This window comes from Felis catus, chromosome F1 (assembly GCF_018350175.1).
Source record: "Felis catus isolate Fca126 chromosome F1, F.catus_Fca126_mat1.0, whole genome shotgun sequence".
Lineage (NCBI taxonomy): Eukaryota > Metazoa > Chordata > Mammalia > Carnivora > Felidae > Felis > Felis catus.
The window spans coordinates 14665862-14683347 of record NC_058384.1 but is presented as its reverse complement, the minus strand read 5'-3'; the positions used below and the strand labels follow the sequence as shown (position 1 = coordinate 14683347).

The 17486-nt window shown below is 32.9% G+C and overlaps 1 protein-coding gene across 5 annotated transcripts in view; it reads right to left on the bottom strand.

Moving 5' to 3' along the window:
- Window positions 1–17486, bottom strand: part of SUCO (SUN domain containing ossification factor) — a 91086-nt gene that overhangs the window by 38380 nt on the left and 35220 nt on the right. For 2 of the 5 annotated variants that reach the window (XM_019821611.3, XM_011290883.4), the window contains exons 7-15: window positions 15619–15742; window positions 14795–14919; window positions 13688–13755; window positions 6393–6500; window positions 4216–4321; window positions 1834–1854; window positions 1592–1647; window positions 784–875; window positions 39–104 (exon numbers count right to left, since the gene is read on the bottom strand). In XM_019821611.3, coding sequence (XP_019677170.2) covers window positions 39–104; window positions 784–875; window positions 1592–1647; window positions 1834–1854; window positions 4216–4321; window positions 6393–6500; window positions 13688–13755; window positions 14795–14919; window positions 15619–15742 — 766 coding nt within the window. Of the gene's footprint in view, window positions 1–38; window positions 105–783; window positions 876–1591; window positions 1648–1833; window positions 1855–4215; window positions 4322–6392; window positions 6501–13687; window positions 13756–14794; window positions 14932–15618; window positions 15743–17486 lie in introns of all 5 variants that reach the window. The other 3 variants (XM_019821610.3, XR_002151040.2, XM_019821612.3) reach the window with 2 other exon arrangements.

Sequence of the window (17486 nt, the reverse complement as noted above, 5' to 3'; positions counted from 1 at the left end):
TACTTTAGTAGTGTCTAGGAAAATCCCCAAATACTCACTTGTAGCAGAACCAAAAAGATTTTTTGTGGATTTATCCTCCCCAGTATTATAATCCAGTGGATAATCTGTTTAAAGAGAAAATGAAGGTAATTAACTAAAACTATCCCTATCAAAGTCGGCTGACATTTAAAGCATATTTTATTATAAATATTCACTATAATCTAAAATATATTCACAAAAGTTTATGAGATTCAGAAGCCGTTTATCACACAGATGTAAACTAAGGAAAATAATTCCACTGCTTACCAAAATTTTAATCACATTTATAAGACTTTTTATTCAAGCTTTCCATGTACTTTACCAACCCTTAGTAAATGTTTTCATTTTGCTTATAGGAAAATTAGGGAAGGGAAAAATTCAGTTTTTCAGACAATGGTTTAAGACATCTTAAAACAAGGACTTGGGGCTCCTGGGTGGCTCAGGTGGTTAAGCATCGACTTCAGCTCAGGTCATGACCTTGCAGTTCATGAGTTTGAGCCTTGCGTCGGCTCTGTGCTGACAGCTCAGAGCCTGGAGCCCGCTTTGGATTCTGTGTCTCCCTCTCTCTCTGCCTTTCCTTTGCTTGCACTCTCTCTCTCTAAAATAAACATTAAAAAAAAGAAAAAAGCAAAACACAAGGACTTGATAAAGTAGAAATGGAGGGTGTCAAAAAACCTTGTCCTACCCCTTCAGGTTATTAGATTTTTAAAAAACAAACAAACAAAAAAACCATACATAATAGTCACATGTCTTAAAGCCACTTACCATAGTCTTCATCAAACAGTTCTTGACGTTCTGACTGATACTGGGAATCGGCGATCTCTTCATATTCTTCCACCATGCTGGTGCCAAATACCCTATTAACAACAATTTCATTAAAGACTTTCAAAACAAAACAGAGTTAAGACTCATCTCTTCATTACAAATGACAAAATACATTAACTTTGGTCATTTTTTGAGGGTCATTAGCTTTTAGACTTCAAAATAACGGCAGTTTCTTACACTGTAGTCATCCATCCACTGTGTCCATTAAAATGCTTTTAAGACATTTAAAAATGTAATGACGAGTTTTGATATCAGTCTAAGATTTTCCATATATTATCATCATAGCAAAATAGCAAGCAAGCCAAGCCAGACACATATAATAGTTATTTTTTCTCAGAGCAAATTTTTACATTTTTCTAAAATGGATTTAGGAACAAGAAAGGTTTAACAGCTTGTATTTCTATAGTATTAACTTCACAAGATAGGAAATTATTTCTTCACTCTAAATATACTGGGATTTTTGTGTATCACTTTCTTTTTTTAATCACTTAGTAGGGGCGCCTGGGTGGCGCAGTCGGTTAAGCGACCGACTTCAGCCAGGTCACGATCTTGCGGTCCGTGAGTTCGAGCCCCGCGTCAGGCTCTGGGCTGATGGCTCAGAGCCTGGAGCCTGTTTCTGATTCTGTGTCTCCCTCTCTCTCTGCCCCTCCCCCATTCATGCTCTGTCTCTCTCTGTCCCAAAAATAAATAAACGTTGGAAAAAAAAAAATCTTTAATCACTTAGTAAATGTATGTTGTTCTTTAATACCTTATAAGGCTTAATGGACAAAAGTGCTCTGATCCAAAATGTGATACCAACTCCACCTAAAGAATAAAAGCACAGTGCATGTGAGATTATCTAGCAATGTATTCAGTTTCTTTCATTATAATATTTCTAAAAATAAAGTCCTCATTTCCCCAAAAATCAATAATGGTAAAATTTTGCTTTTTTGCCATGCAGTAATATGCCATGCCTTGTTATTCAATATTGCAAAAGAGAAGGTTGCTAACCTTTATGTACTTGATGAACATCTGAAGCAAGAGAAAGGAAAAGAAAAAGAAATCAGTTCCAAAGTCTGGATAACATGCCATAAGCAACATTTAATATTTGTAAATTATACTGTATAATTAAAGTATAGAAAGCAATGTACTGTAATGGATAACATTGTAGTACTCTTATTTCTCTGCAGAAATCAAATCAATGATTTAAATTCTTACCATCACAACTAGAAAGTATAATTGAACTGTAATGAACTAAATTAACTTTAAGGTTATGTTCCTTAAGCTAAAATTCATTGCTGCTGTTTTATTTATCTGTCAGAAATAAAAGCATTCTAAAAGTAATAAAGAGAGGAGTCTGGGTGGCTCAAATTGGTTAAGCATCCAACTCTTGAATAAGGCTCAGGTCATGATTTCATAGTTTGTGGGATCCAGCCCCACATGGCGCTCTGCGCTGATAGCATGGAGCCTGTTTGGGATATTCTCTCTCTCTCTTTCTTTCTTTCTTTCTTTCTTTCTTTCTTTCTTTCTTTCTTTCTTTCTCTCTCTCTCTCTCTCTCTCTCTCTCTCTCTCTCTCCCCCCCTTCTCTCCTTCCCTCTATCTCTCTCTCAAAAATAAATAAACTTAAAAAAATACATAAAAGTAATAAAGAGGATCTAGAAACAGCCTGTGTCTTATATTAATTCAAAATTATAGATACGTATCATATATGTATCTGTATATTATTTATATACTGATACATATGTGGATATACACATATACATACATAATGATAAAAATATTACCATAATACAAAATAATATTTATTCTTATATAATACCATATATAAATTTTTTTAGGGAAAGCATGAATTTTTCATATGCTATGTTATTTCAAGTATAACTTACAGAACTAAAAGATATGTATCAACCCACTGTTAAAATACAAACTATTAAAAAGTAGTTTGTACATCTGGGTTTATTTGGGGATAAGGAAAACCCAGGTAAACTTACATAATATTTGTTAACATTGGACTTAGAATTAAATGTGTTTTGCTTTTAGACTACTACCAAAAAGAGCATTTTAGACAGCTAATCATCAAAATGCTCCATAGTGTCCCACCATAAAAAACACAAAGTAGGGGCTGGCATTTTTTTAGCACCAATAAAATGTTCTGCCATTATTAATAAAGTAGTTGGTATGAAGAATGATTCTTGGAACTATTTCATAACATGTGCATTGTCTCAATTGTAAAATTAAATGCAATTGTATCACCTGCCAAATAATTCTTACAATTTTTCCTTTTCGTAGTATAAAAACTGCTATAGAAAAAGGCCATTAAACAATTATTTCAGAATTCACTTTAAAAGAAACTGAAAATATACCTTCATTTTTCTGAACACTGTTGAACTATTTATTAACTATATTTTAAAAATAGAATTTAGCATTTTTAGATTGAGACTAGGAATACTACAAGTTTACCCATTCATAGAAGCCAATTTAATACATGCTTAAAAAAGATACACATTTAAAGAAGAAAAGACAGAAATTAGAGCTGCTGTCATTCCAAAAGGTCATATTACAAACACAATGGTACTTTAAGGTGTGCTATTATTTTAAGGAAAAAAAAAGAGAGGAAGAGAGGTATAAGAAATTCCCATAGTTTGCCTAAAATCCAATTCAAAAGTGAGAATTCTATTTGGTAGAGATTTCCACCTCTACATTGTGGAAGAAGCAGCAAGAATACTGAATATAAGTGTTTTTAAAAGTTTATTTAAAATTGGCATTTGGACACAGAATAGTTCACTTGAATATACAATAAAAAAGGCAAAAGTTATAATATTAAAATTAAAATAATCTAAGAATCAGATTCTAAAAAAGAAAATCAGACCTGCTTAAAGACTTCAGTGACTAACAATAATCTGGGCTTTGAAATAAAGATACGATACTATAGGGTGCCTGGTTAAGCGTCCAACTTTGGCTCAGGTCATGATCTCCCAGTTCGTGAGGTCAAGCCCCACATCAGGCTCTGCGTGGACAGCTCAGAGCCTGTAGCCTACTTTGGATTCTGTATCTCCCTCTCTCCCTCACACACACACTCTCAAAAATAAAGATATGATACTATGAAGATGACATTTTACATAAAGACTCAAAAAAAATATTGATACAATTTTAAATTTCGTCAGAGCTGCAAGTATCAAAAAATTGGCCTAAGTTTCCAGGTATACAAAAGGGAATGTATTAATATTTGTCTCATAAAATAACATCCATGTAAGAATTTTATCAAAAAGAATATTGCATTAAATTTCCTCTTAAGTTTTATGATTTCTAAAAAGGTGGGGTGAGGAGCAAAGAAGTATAAATAATAGGTATGTTTTCATTAAAAAACATACTCCTGTATGTATAAACTTTACCTTCACATATTTTGCATACATCTGTTCATCCAAAGGGAAACTCTGGACATTCCTCTCATCTCTTCCATGGAAAGTACCCAGCTTAATCCACTTATTTGTGGGATATCTAGGAAATAGAAACATTTTTTAAAAAAAATCATAAACCACATATTGAGAGTTCCATCACATCTTCAAAATACATCCTGTTTGGCTTTTTTTCCCCTCTCTGGGTGAACATCTCACTTAACATAGTTTAAATATGAGTAAAATATTGGGTTGAATAAATACATTTCCTTTTCCAACTAAACTCTGACAGATTCCTCTTTACAAGGGAAGAGTATCTTGAAAATCACACCATTACAGAAAGCAAGAAAAGGAGAAGACAAGTAGAACCAAAACTGTTTGTTGGGCTTCTATCCAAGTACAATGGAGGTTTTAAAATAAAGAGTAACCAAGAGATTATTTTGGAAGAAGGAGGTTCTACTTTTCACGTACTGAAACGTATGTGATGATATAAAGTCTAAGTAAAAGTACTGGTGGAAAGGGAATCAGAAAAAATCCTTTACCATTAGATTGGAATTTCACAGATCTTACATAGCTGTTCCCCCTCTTTAAATGGAAATCTAACATAAAAGCCTACAGGTATTATTTTTTATTATTACAGCATTTTAAAAATCCCTCCAAGTAATGAATGCTCTTAAAATTACAGCTTAGAGAAAAAGAAGGGATCAGAGCAAGGTTATTATATGAAAAATGGTTGGGTTCAAAAGGTCTTGAGAATTAACTTCAATAACTGTATATATGCAGTGCTGAGTGTGAGATGGGAGAAGAAACAGTATGGAAAATAAAACCACTAATGATCAACTACAGAAGAATGTTTAAATGAATAGCATTCTACATGTCACATTGGGGACACTCAAAGTATTTATGGAATTAATAAATACCCCTAGTGGGGGAAAATTTAAACTATTCATTAAAAATGGTATATTTAGGGGGTGCCTGGGTGGCGCAGTCGGTTAAGCGTCCGACTTCAGCCAGGTCACGATCTCGCAGTCCGTGAGTTCAAGCCCCGCGTCAGGCTCTGGGCTGATGGCTCAGAGCCTGGAGCCTGTTTCCGATTCTGTGTCTCCCTCTCTCTCTGCCCCTCCCCCGTTCATGCTCTGTCTCTCTCTGTCCCAAAAATAAATAAACGTTGAAAAAAAAATTTTTTTTAAATGGTATATTTAATATATAGAATTATTGAATCAATATGTTGCACACCTGAAACTAATACAACATTGTATGTTAATTATACCTTAATCAATCAATCAATCAAGAATTTTAAATGGTGTCTTTAAAAGACAAGGATAGTTATCAGGATGTAAGCAGTAAAAACTCATTTTTTAATACAATTAGTAAATATATAGAAAAGACTGGAAGGAATAAATTAAAATGCTAATAAGTTATCTCTGGTTGATTAGATTGTGGTTCTTTACCAAATTCCTTATAATACATGTTTATTCTTTTATAATCACACACACAACACAAAGTTTTTAAAATATACTTTAACAAAAATACATTTCATGATAAAAAATGAAACACTCATAAATGTTTTTAATAACTTTTTAAAGAAATGTTTGGCAGCAACAGGTTATAATTAAAAATAAGGGCTCTGGGGGCACATGGTGGCTCAGTTGGTTAAGCATCTGACTCTTGATTTCAGCTCAGGTCATAATTTCAAGGTTCCTGGGTTCAAGCCCCTTGTTTGGCTCTGCACTATGACAGTGGATCCTGCTAGGGACTCACTCACTCACTCTCTCTCTCTCTCTGCCCCTCCGCCTCTCATGCTCACTCACTCTCTCTTTCTCTCTCACTCAAAATAAATAAATTAAAAAAAAAAAAAAGGACCTTGAGGTCATACACATCTAGGTTTGAATAAGTCACCTGACCTAGGCAAACTACTTAACCTCATCTTATAAAGGAATAAGATCATAGGATGATTATAAATAAGATCATAGGATGATTATAAAAACTATATGAGTTAATGAAAGTAACCTGATTCACAAGTGCCTAATACTACGGTAGTAGTATTATTGTTCTTACAAACTGATACATTAAAATAAAAGAAATAAAATTAAAGTTTTTTAAAAAGTGACTCATTTAAAAATTTTTATTCTGGAGATCTAACAAACTCTGTAGAAGGCAGCTTTAGAATTTACCTGTCACTGATAGAAACCAGAAAGTCTTTCGGAGTAGAAGAAAACAATTCATAATTTGCAATATCAAGCTGTTTTACTTGAATTGGTTCACAAAGTTCAATAACAAACCTTTAGAAAGAACACAAGACAATTATTGAGATAAACCAACCAAAATAACAGTTCTTATGAAACATAAAGAGTTTGCATTAAATAGACTTTCACTAAGTTACTCATTATTTCTCTAGCATATCATTAGTTGGGGGGGTGGGGTAACTATAAATAACACAAGATATTTATATTGACTATAAATAACACAAGATATTGATAACAATATTTCAATGACAAAGCACATTCTTGAAGAAGGAATGACTTCACAAAGGACAGTTAGTAATAGTGTCAACTGACTATGGCAGTTTGGCATATACGTGGCTTCAAAGGGTAACATATCCTTTGATCTAGCAATACACTTTTAGAAATCTATCCTAAGGACACACTGATCCAAACATTCACCCCTGTATGTATATACAGTGTAACATAGCAAGGCACAGGGGGAAAAAGTCAACCTAGATGTTTAGCATAGAGGATTCAAGTATGGTCCACCCAAACAATCAGATACCAACAGGCATTAAAAATGATACTAGAGGGGCGCCTGGGTGGCTCAGTCGGTTGAGCGTTCGACTTCGGCTCAGGTCATGATCTCGTGGTCTGTGGGTTCAAGCCCCACGTCAGGCTCTATGCTGACAGCTCAGAGCCTGGAGCCTGTTTTGGATTCTGTGTCTCCCTCTTTCTCTGACCCTCCCCTGTTCATTCTCTCTCTCTGTCTCAAAAATAAATAAACGTTAAAAAAAAAATGATACTAGAAACTATACATACCATTTATATAAAAATCTAGGAAATGTAAACTATAGTGATAGAAAACTGATCTTTAATTATTGTGGGGGCAGGGTTTAGGAAGGAAAAGTTACAAAGGAGCATGAGAAACCTTTTTAGGAAGGTGGATATGTGCATTATCTTTATTGTGGTGATAATTTCACAGATGTATAAATGTCAAAAATTATCATATTGCATATTTTGACATGTTGCAGTTTATTTTACATGTGTATATATATTTTTATGTCAAGTACGTCTCAATAAAACTATTCTTTAAAAATGATGCTAGTGACCTGTACTTATAAACATGGAAGAATGCCATAAAATACTGCTTCTTAGGAAAAATTAAAAGTATGGTATCATGTGTGTAAAACTGCATACAGTATGGCATTTGGGGAAGAGAAATACTCATGACATCTAGCACTCTAATCAATACTAATTACTATAATTACTATATTACTATAATGTAATAACTATACCAAATGTTATTATATATATTGACAGTGAAATAAATCAAAAACATTAAAATTAACATACTGTGTTTAATTTATGACAGAGCAACAGAGCCAAGTTCTAAGAGATAGCAAAAGCGATCAGGTTTTAGAGAAAAGCTCATGAAGAGAAGCAAACTAACTTGCTAAATGCTTACTCTAGGTCAGATACTATGTTAGATGATTTACATCCATCCTTTAATTCTTACAACCACACTGCAAAGACTATCATCTCCATTTTATAAAACAATTTAATAAACACTAATTGGTTACTTCACATTCTTCTCGTCTATCTTTTATAAGAAACCTCTCCTCCAAGATGTAGCTGAGCTCTTATGGCCACTGTATTTCTCAGTCTTGGCCATACTGCTTAGTTCTGGAGGGATGGGCTGTGAGCAGAAGTGTCAAGTGCAATTTTCAGGTCAAGCCTTTAAACGGGAGCTGCTACTTCTCCATTTGCTTTCTACTGCCTTACAGGCTGTAATGAGAATGTGGGAGGAATAAATCATTTCAGCAACCCAGGCAGGGTCAACACCTGCAGGGGAGGAAAAGGAATATGACAGAAGGTGTGTGGGTCCTTTCATTGTTCTTTTACACTCCTGCACTACCTACCAGCTTGAGCTTTTACATCAAAGAAAATTAAATCTCTTATTTAAACCACAGTTCCATGGTCTCTGTTAAAGCAGCAGAATCAAAAGCCCTAACAGTCATGCAGCCAACAAGCAGTGAAGCTAAAAGTCAAAATCCAAATCCACCTGGTTCCAAAGCCTAAACATTTCCCATACCACCAAAACAACCTTGGGAGAGGGAACTAAAGAAAATCAAACTGAGACTTTACTTGTTTGTTATTTACAATGACAATACTCTGAAAGAGTATTAAGAAGAAAATAAAAAGTTAATTCTCCCCACTTCTTTCTTTTGTATACAATGTTCTCCACTTCTAAGAAGACATGAGCTATATATTAATATCAGAAAAAATAAGCTTTCAAACAAATATATTACCAGGTATAAAAAGTAAATTCACTGCTTTGGATTCTGTGTCTCCCCCTCTCTCTCTCTGCTCCTCCCCCACTCACGCTCTTACTCTCCTTCAAAAATAAACAATAAAAAAAAAAGTTTTAAAAGGGGTGCCTGAGTGGCTCAGCCAGGTAAGCATCCAACTTCAGCTCAGGTCATGATCTCACATGTTTGTGAGTTTGTGAGTTTGTGAGTTCGAGCCCCTCATCAGGCTCCGTGCTGACGGCTCAGGGACTGGAGCCTGCTACAGATTCTGTGTCTCCCTCTCTCTCTTCTCCTCCCCCACTCATGCTCTTTCTCTCCTTCAAAAATAAATAAATATTAAAAAAAAAAAAAAGTAAATTCACCAAGAAGATTTAACAATTCTAACATGTGTATGCACCTAATAAATAGCCGCATGATACATAAAATGTAAATAGGTTGTAAATATTCCTCAGTTGATTTTAAAATGCTTTTTCATTTTTATGCCTCATCTTTTATGTTTTCTTAGAAGCAGAGAATATTCTGCACAAATTAACAGAACTACATATAAAAGTTGACAAATCTAATTTCAACATGCTTCTTTTAATTATTTATAGGTCAGGAATTTTAAAAGATCTGAGATCTAAAAAAGAAAAATTAAAAAAAAAAAGATCAGACATCTAAACACAAAAGCAGTGTGATAAAACACCATGTATCAAAATTTAGTTGATATAATTAAGAAGGAAGTTTATAAACTTAAATGTGCATATCTCAAAAGAATTTAGTTCAATAGGTTAAACTTAAAGAAAATATAAAATAATAAAGTTTCAAACAGAAATCCATAAAATAGGAAAAAATAAAAAGATATGATAGAAGGAATCAATAAAGTAAAAGTAGAATGTGGGGATTAAATAGAGGCATAAATTAAAATATTAGGATTTAAAAAAATATTTAAAGCAGTATACTACAAATAACTTTATTATAAAAACTTTAAAAATGTATTAAACCAATTCCTAGAAAAGTATAATTTACCAAAACTAATTTAAGAATAAATAGAAAACCTAGTCATATAACTATTTGTTTTAAATGTAGTTTAAACATTTAAACTACATGCCATCTACTCACACCAGTACAAAATTGTACATGCACAAGTTTATTTACAGTAACACTGCAATGGCAAAAGATTATAAACAACCCATATATCCAACATCAGAAGACTAGTTAAGTCATGGTACAACCATATAATGAAATTTTATACAGCTATCAAAAAGAATGAAAAAGTTTTCTATGAACAAAATTGAAAGATGACCAGATACTAAGTTAAAACTTAACTCAAGGTGAAAAATAGTGTGCATAATACACTATGTTCTGTGAAAAGATGTATAAAAATCTATATTTGTATAAATTTGTCTATATTTGCATAAACAAACTGAAAAGATATCTAAAAATTTAACATTGAATAAGAAGATGGATGACAGAGATTGGAAGGATATTTCTCATTGTAACTCCTTTATCCTTTTTGGGTTTGAACCATGTGACTGTATTACTTAGTTTTCAAATCACATGCTTGAAAGAAAATTAGTATCTTCCCATAGGCCCAGATGAGTTTATAGTTGAGTTCCAAACATAGAATATATCCAATGGTACAAGGTTAGATGCAATGCCTTCAAAATAAGGAGTAAGAGGATACTGCCTACTATCTTTCTATTCACAATTTTCTCAAGGAACTTGCCAGCATGAGATGACAAAAAGAAAGTAAAATACAATGAAAAGGATTAAAAAAATTTTTAAAGAAGAAAAATTTGCAGAGAAGCTACAATTTTCTATACAGAAATCCTAAAGAATAATCCACATATTATTAGAAAAACAGAATAGAAAAAGGTAGCTGGGTTTAAGATCCACATATAAAAAACTGGACATCTATACACAACAAAATATAATTTTTAAGATATATTTACAATAGCAACAAAAAATAGCTTCCCAGAAATGAACTTAATAAAAGATATACAACCATGAAAATTTTAAAAAATAATCTTACTGAAAGACATTAAGAGACAAAGAAAAATATGTCCTATTTATGGATAAGAAAACTCAAAATCTGAGTCATCTCAAGATTCAATAAAATTCCAAACAAAATTTGACATGACATTTGGGGAACTCAACAGGATAAGTCCAAGATTTATAGGAAAAAGCAGAGCAGAAGAACAGCCAAGTCAGTCCTGAAGAATATGAGGCAAAAACTTGCTCTACCAGGTACTGAGATCCATAAAGCAAAAGGAAGTGTGGTGTTGCTACAGGCATCGATAAACTGGCCAACAGAACAGAACAGGGAATAGAGAAACAAACCCATGCTTAGAAGGAAACTTTGTGATAAAAGTACATTTTAAATCAGAGGGGAAAGTGTGAACTACAGAATAAACAATTATCTAAACAGCAAAATGGTGAGGGAAGAATGAGTCCCTTCTCCATACTATATTAAAAAAAATCCAACTGGGATTAAAAACCTAAATGTGAAAGGCAAATATTTTGTAGAATTTTAAAATTTGAGTTATCTTTTCTTTTTATGCCAAAGAAATCTGACATATAACAAATCCAAAATTGTATGACAGGTAAGTACAACTACATTAAAATTAAAAGTTTCTATTCATCAAGACACTGATAAGAAACTGAAAGGATAATTCACAAACTAGAGAAAATATGTGCAACATATATAATTTATATGTTCCATCCAGAGCTAAGATAAAATGTTACATTGTATCCATTTTCTAAGATAAACAACTGCTAAAACAGTTAAAAAAGCTAAACAGTTAAACTAGCTAAAAAAGCAGCTAAAACAACTGCTAAAACAGTTAAAAAAATAAAGCTTATCAATAGAAAACATAGGATAAAATAAGCATTTCAGAGGAGAGGAAAAACTGGTACATGAAAATATGCTCAATCTCACTGGTGATCAGGGACTGACATCTTTCTGGATAAAAACTCCACAACGGCAGAGATCTCAGTCTATTTTGTGAAACAATGTTATTCCAGCACCAGCAGCATCACTTCACATGTTCAACCTAACATGCTCAATAATCGAATGAACAAATGAATAAAGACTCAAAATCCTAGAATGTCAATTATCCTTTAATTCATCTATAGATTTGATACAACCAATAAAAATGCCAGCATTTTTCACAGAACTCAAGAAGATGACTCTAAATTTTAAAATAAAAAAACAAAGAGACAAGAATAGTGAGGTATAACCTCTATAAATAGAGGTATAAACTTGTTCTACCAGATATTAAGACTTCTAAAACTACAGTGAGACTGTGTGGTCTTAATATACCTTAGGAGGAGTAACCTACTTACAATCAGGTGAAATCAGTTAAAGGTGTTCTAAAGTTACATGAAAAGACACATACGTGAATGAGCAAACACAAAATATGCAATAAACACATATACCTCAATACATGCTGTTTGGCAGAAACATTAAAATACAAATGGGTAGCTATGACTACTTCATACAACTTCATCCCAACATGTCTTCGCTTGAAATTCAAAATTTTGGAGTATAAACACTTAAGCTGTCTGTTACTGACTACAGAGGCTCTTACAAATAAAAACAAAACCCCCAAATAACATTTTAATTACAATTGCAGACAATCATTTCCTCAAATCTAATATATGACATAAGGAAAAATGAGCTTTTAAAATTATCCCTTAAAACACTTTAATAATCTGGTGTTCATTTTCAAAATGAACCTAAATGTACCAAAAGGAGCAAAGGCCGACAGTAGAAAATAAGCACTCTCTTTAAAGTGTAAAGAGTTTTTCCTTAAAATAAGAAAAAAAATAATATATTTTTAGTAAATCAGTATGATGGTGATTTACTCAATTCTTTTTTGAACAGCTGCTTTTGAGCAATTAAATAAAAAAATCTAATGAAACTATTGGTAGAGCACACCTTATTTCCCCCCATGAATCTGTTCCTTTGCCTATGTTCTTAGTTAACAGCAGAATTATAGAACCAAGTAATAGTCAAAATCCTGGGAGATTTCCGAGATAACTCTCTCCACATCCAGTTACTAACCAGGAGCTGCCAATTTTATCTGCTATATTTTTCATATCCCCCTCTCTTCTGTATCTGAACTGCCAATGCCTTAATTAAAGCAGGTTCCTAACTGGTTTCCATGCTCCCAACTGCATTCTGCTGTAGGCCATCCTTTGAGGACAAGCCTTCTTAAGACACCACTGATCTCACGTTACTTCCTTACTTAAAACAAACACTGACCTCTGTGGTCTTTAATAAACTTCAAAAAATTTTAAGCTAAGGGGCTCCTGGGTGTCTCAGTTGGTTGAGCGTCCGACTCTTGATGTTGTCTCAGGTCATGATCCCAGCCAGGGTCGTGGGATCAAGACCAGTGTTGGGCTCTACAGTCAGCGTGAAGCCTGCTTAAGATTCTCTCTCTCTCCCTCTGCCCCTCACACACACTTGTGCTCTCTCTCTCTCTCTCTCTCAAAAAAAAAAAAAAAAAAAAAAGAAGAAGAAGAAGAAGAAAAAAGAAATATGCTCCTTTTAGCATGTCTCCTTATTCTTACAGTTCCTGAATGCCTTTGCCTTCCTCATTTGTGACTTCCTATGAATCCTTCAAGATTCAGCTCAGGAATTACCTCTTCTAGGAAACCCTCTCATCCTCTCTCACAGGTATATATCATCTCTGTTCCTACAATAACCTTTCAGCAATACTTCTTACACTATTTCATAATTGTTTAACTAGACTTATTTTTGTGTGTGGGTGTGACCTTAAAAGGAAAGGCATTTTATCTTCAGTTCTGTATCCCAGGACCTAAGATAATTATACTACCAGCACCTGTCAATCATAAATGCTTTTTAAGTGACTACATGAACAAATTAATCCTAACATAAAAGCTTACCATAATATATGTACATATATAGATTAAAGTACATAATTTATTAAATTTTTTATTACTTACCAAATTTTAGTGCTGCAAGGATTCAACATATAAAGATCCATATTTTCTATAAGAATAGCAGATGTGCTCTGTTTTAAAAGGGGGGAAGGGAATAAATTACTTATGGGAAAATATTTATTTCAACTCTAAAGACTTCTAGGATTTCTACATTTTTAGATCTTCAAATACTAAGATTCTAAAACATTCATTTGAGAAGAAGGCATAAAAATGGCTGAAGTTTACCAGTTATGTCTGTAAGTGTTAAGTTAGCCTTATGACAAAATGTTTAAAATTAAATGTCTGTTACCATAAAGGAAAAATGATTTTCTATTAGCTATTTCCTTTTTAAAATCTCAAACAGGTTTAAAAGTTAAAAATAAGATGAATGCCCTTCAGTAGATGAACAGAAACTGTGGCACATCCAGACAACAGAGTATTATTCAGTGCTAAAAATGTGAAGTCAATCTGAAAAGGTTACATATGGTATGATTCCAACTACGTGACATTCTGGAAAAGACAAAACTATGAAGATACTAAACAGACTGGTGGTTGCCAGGAGTCGAGGGGAGGAGGAATGATAGGTGGAGCACAGAGGATTTTTAGGGCACTAAAAATACCCTACATGATACTATAATGGTGGGTACATGTCATTACACATTTGCCCAAACCCAAAAACCATATGGTAAGATGAACTCTAAGGTAAACTATGGACTTCAGCTGATAATAATGTGTCAGTGTAAGTTAATCAATTGTAGCAAATGTTTCACTCTGGTGGGAGGTATATTGATAATGGAGGAGACTAAACATGTGTGGGTGTAAGGGGTATATGAGAAGTCTCTACCGTTCTTTCCATTTTGCTGTGAATCTATAACTGCTCTAAGAAAATAAAGTCTGTGAAAGAAAAAAAAGTACAATGTATCAACCAACAGAAGAATTCATACAAGAAAATGTCTCTAAAAGCATAATCCTGCATTTATTAGTGAATCAGAAAAATAGCTCATGTTAAAATATAGTTCTCAGCAAAATAATATAGATATAGATAGATATTTCTGAGCAAACAGTTGCCTTTATTTAATCAAGTTAGTAGTTTCTTATATATACATATATAAGAAATTTATAGTTAAGTACCTTGGCTTCTGGATTAGCTGCCAAAATTTTGGCACCACATTCTACTGAGGCATAATTATTTCGATTTTTCTGGACTTTTTTTGTCGCATGTAGACCTCCATTAGAAGATGGATGCATTGACTGACCTGCAGACAAACCTTATTATAAACATATATATATGATGATTATGATTAAAAATACTCCCAGGAAACAATGATCACAAAAGCAGTAAGTTGCTATCTAGTGAAGACCAGGTTTTAATGCTTAAGAGAATATTTTCAAAACCCATTAAGCAATTCAAACTGCTTTACTTTAATACTTTTAAAATATTTCTAAAAAAACAAATTACAAAAATCCACATTACTTGATTTATGTCTACTCTCAAAATGAAACTTATCCATGAGAATCAAAATATTGTGCATACATATTTTATTAAGGATGAATGTTGTCCTTCTATCTCTAACATTAAGAATTTTTACTCTGAAATAGCCAAAAGAAAGTGTAATATCTTAGTCCAACTACATTTACAGTTTAAAGCTTTATAACTCAAAAGTTTCCATGCCTCAAATTTCCTTATAAATTGAAATAAACACCACTGCTCTGCCTACTTTATCTTATTTTATCCTCATTCAGTAATTTACAAGAATGGGTTTTAATTAAGATTAAAATTATATAATTATACACAGGTAAATTATATATGTGAAACCAACAGTATCTTGGTAAGTTTCACCTTTAAAAGGCTTTCAAAAGCTTTATTTTACCAACTGTAGACAGAAATGCACATTTAAATCAGTCCTCCCCCTTCAAAAAAAAAAAAAAAAAAAGGAATCACAACGCTTCCATACTTTTTTCTTTTTCTACTTCCATAACTTTCTTCTTCCATTCATCAAATGTTGGTATATCTTCTGGGTCTTTGGGACTTGTTACAGATGTATGGTCAATTTCCCCTGGTTTTGTATAATCAGAACTCTGAAAAACAATGCAAAAGAATACACAAAAAACAGTAAGTCATAAAAGAATATACAAATGTTTTTGTGAAATTAAAGTCCAATTTTATATTTGATAGACAATATTTCAAAAAAATGAAAAATGGGGGCGCCTGGGTGGCACAGTCGGTTAAGCGTCCGACTTCAGCCAGGTCACGATCTCACGGTCCGTGAGTTCGAGCCCCACGTCGGGCTCTGGGCTGATGGCTCAGAGCCTGGAGCCTGTTTCCGATTCTGTGTCTCCCTCTCTCTCTGCCCCTCCCCCGTTCATGCTCTGTCTCTCTCTGTCCCAAAAAAAACAAAAAACGTTGAAAAAAAAATGAAAAAAAAAAATGAAAAATGTAAAAAGAAAAGGTTTGGTTTACTTAAAAGTTGAGTTTCTCTTGAAAAAATTGAAATCTTTTACCAAAGCATCACAAAATATATTCTTCACGTTTGCAATATAAGCTAGGCTGTAAAAAACTTTATAATATACCTTAAGCAAACAATTACTTCTACATAAACCATACAAATTAGTAAGTACTATAGTTGCAATGCATCCACCTTAAAATCTAAGTTAAAATAATATATGCATTAAAGAAAGCTAACTAATTCTAGATATAGCATGTTGTTTCTAAAAATTCCTTAACAGGAATTACCACTCTCATAAAAATTTTAAGGTGGATTTAAAAACATAAAGAAACACAAAAAAATCTAAAGAAAAACAAAGCTTTTTGAAGAAACTATAGAAAAACCTTCATATACAAAAGGATTTAACAAGATGAAGAAAGACTAAATCATTAAAAAAAGGCTGATACATTTGGCTGGATTAAAATTTTTAAATTAAACATATCACAAAACCATAAACTACATGGTACAATAAGTCACAAGCTGGAAGAAGTATTTGCAATATATGCAACCAATAAAGGATTACTACCAAATATAAAAACTACCTACAAATCAATAATGGAGGAGAGGAACAATAAATTTAGCAAAGAAAAAATATAAAATAATCGATAATCAAGGAATGCAAATGAAAACCAGAGACAATAAATTATACCAATCTGATGGAGGTTCAAGTGTGGCATGTCTGTTGAACCATAAGACACCTATTAGACTGCTGAAGGGAGTTCTAAATTTAGCAGTACTGAGGGCACCTGGCTGACTCAGTTGGAAGAGCATGTGACCCTTGATCTCGGAGTCATGAGTTAAGAGCCCCACATTGGATGTAGAGATTACTTAAATAAATAAGTAAACTTAAAAAAAATTTTAGCAATATTAACTGAAGATGTGCATACTCTATGAGCCAGTAATTCCACTCTTATGTATTAGTATCAGTGAAAACATGCGCATGTGACTAAGAAAGTATGCAGGAATGCTTATGGCAGCACTGTTTATAATATCCAGAAATTAGAAACAACCTAAATACCCATGTATTGAAGAACAGATAAATTGTGGTAGTGAAATACAACAGTGAAAACAATTGACAGACAAATCTCAAAAACAATGTTGAGTCACATAATAGTTAAGAATGAGACCATTTTATACTGCTTCAAAATATGCCAACTAATAGTATGTATTGTTTATAATAATACTTTTGGAAAAAGTTTAAAAACACATTCTTAAACACACACACACACACACACTGAATTTTAGATACGTGTTCTATCTGAAGGGGAAGAAATATAACTGGGGAAAGGCAAAAATTCAATTTGTAATTTTTTTCTGTAAGCTGAATAATGTATGCA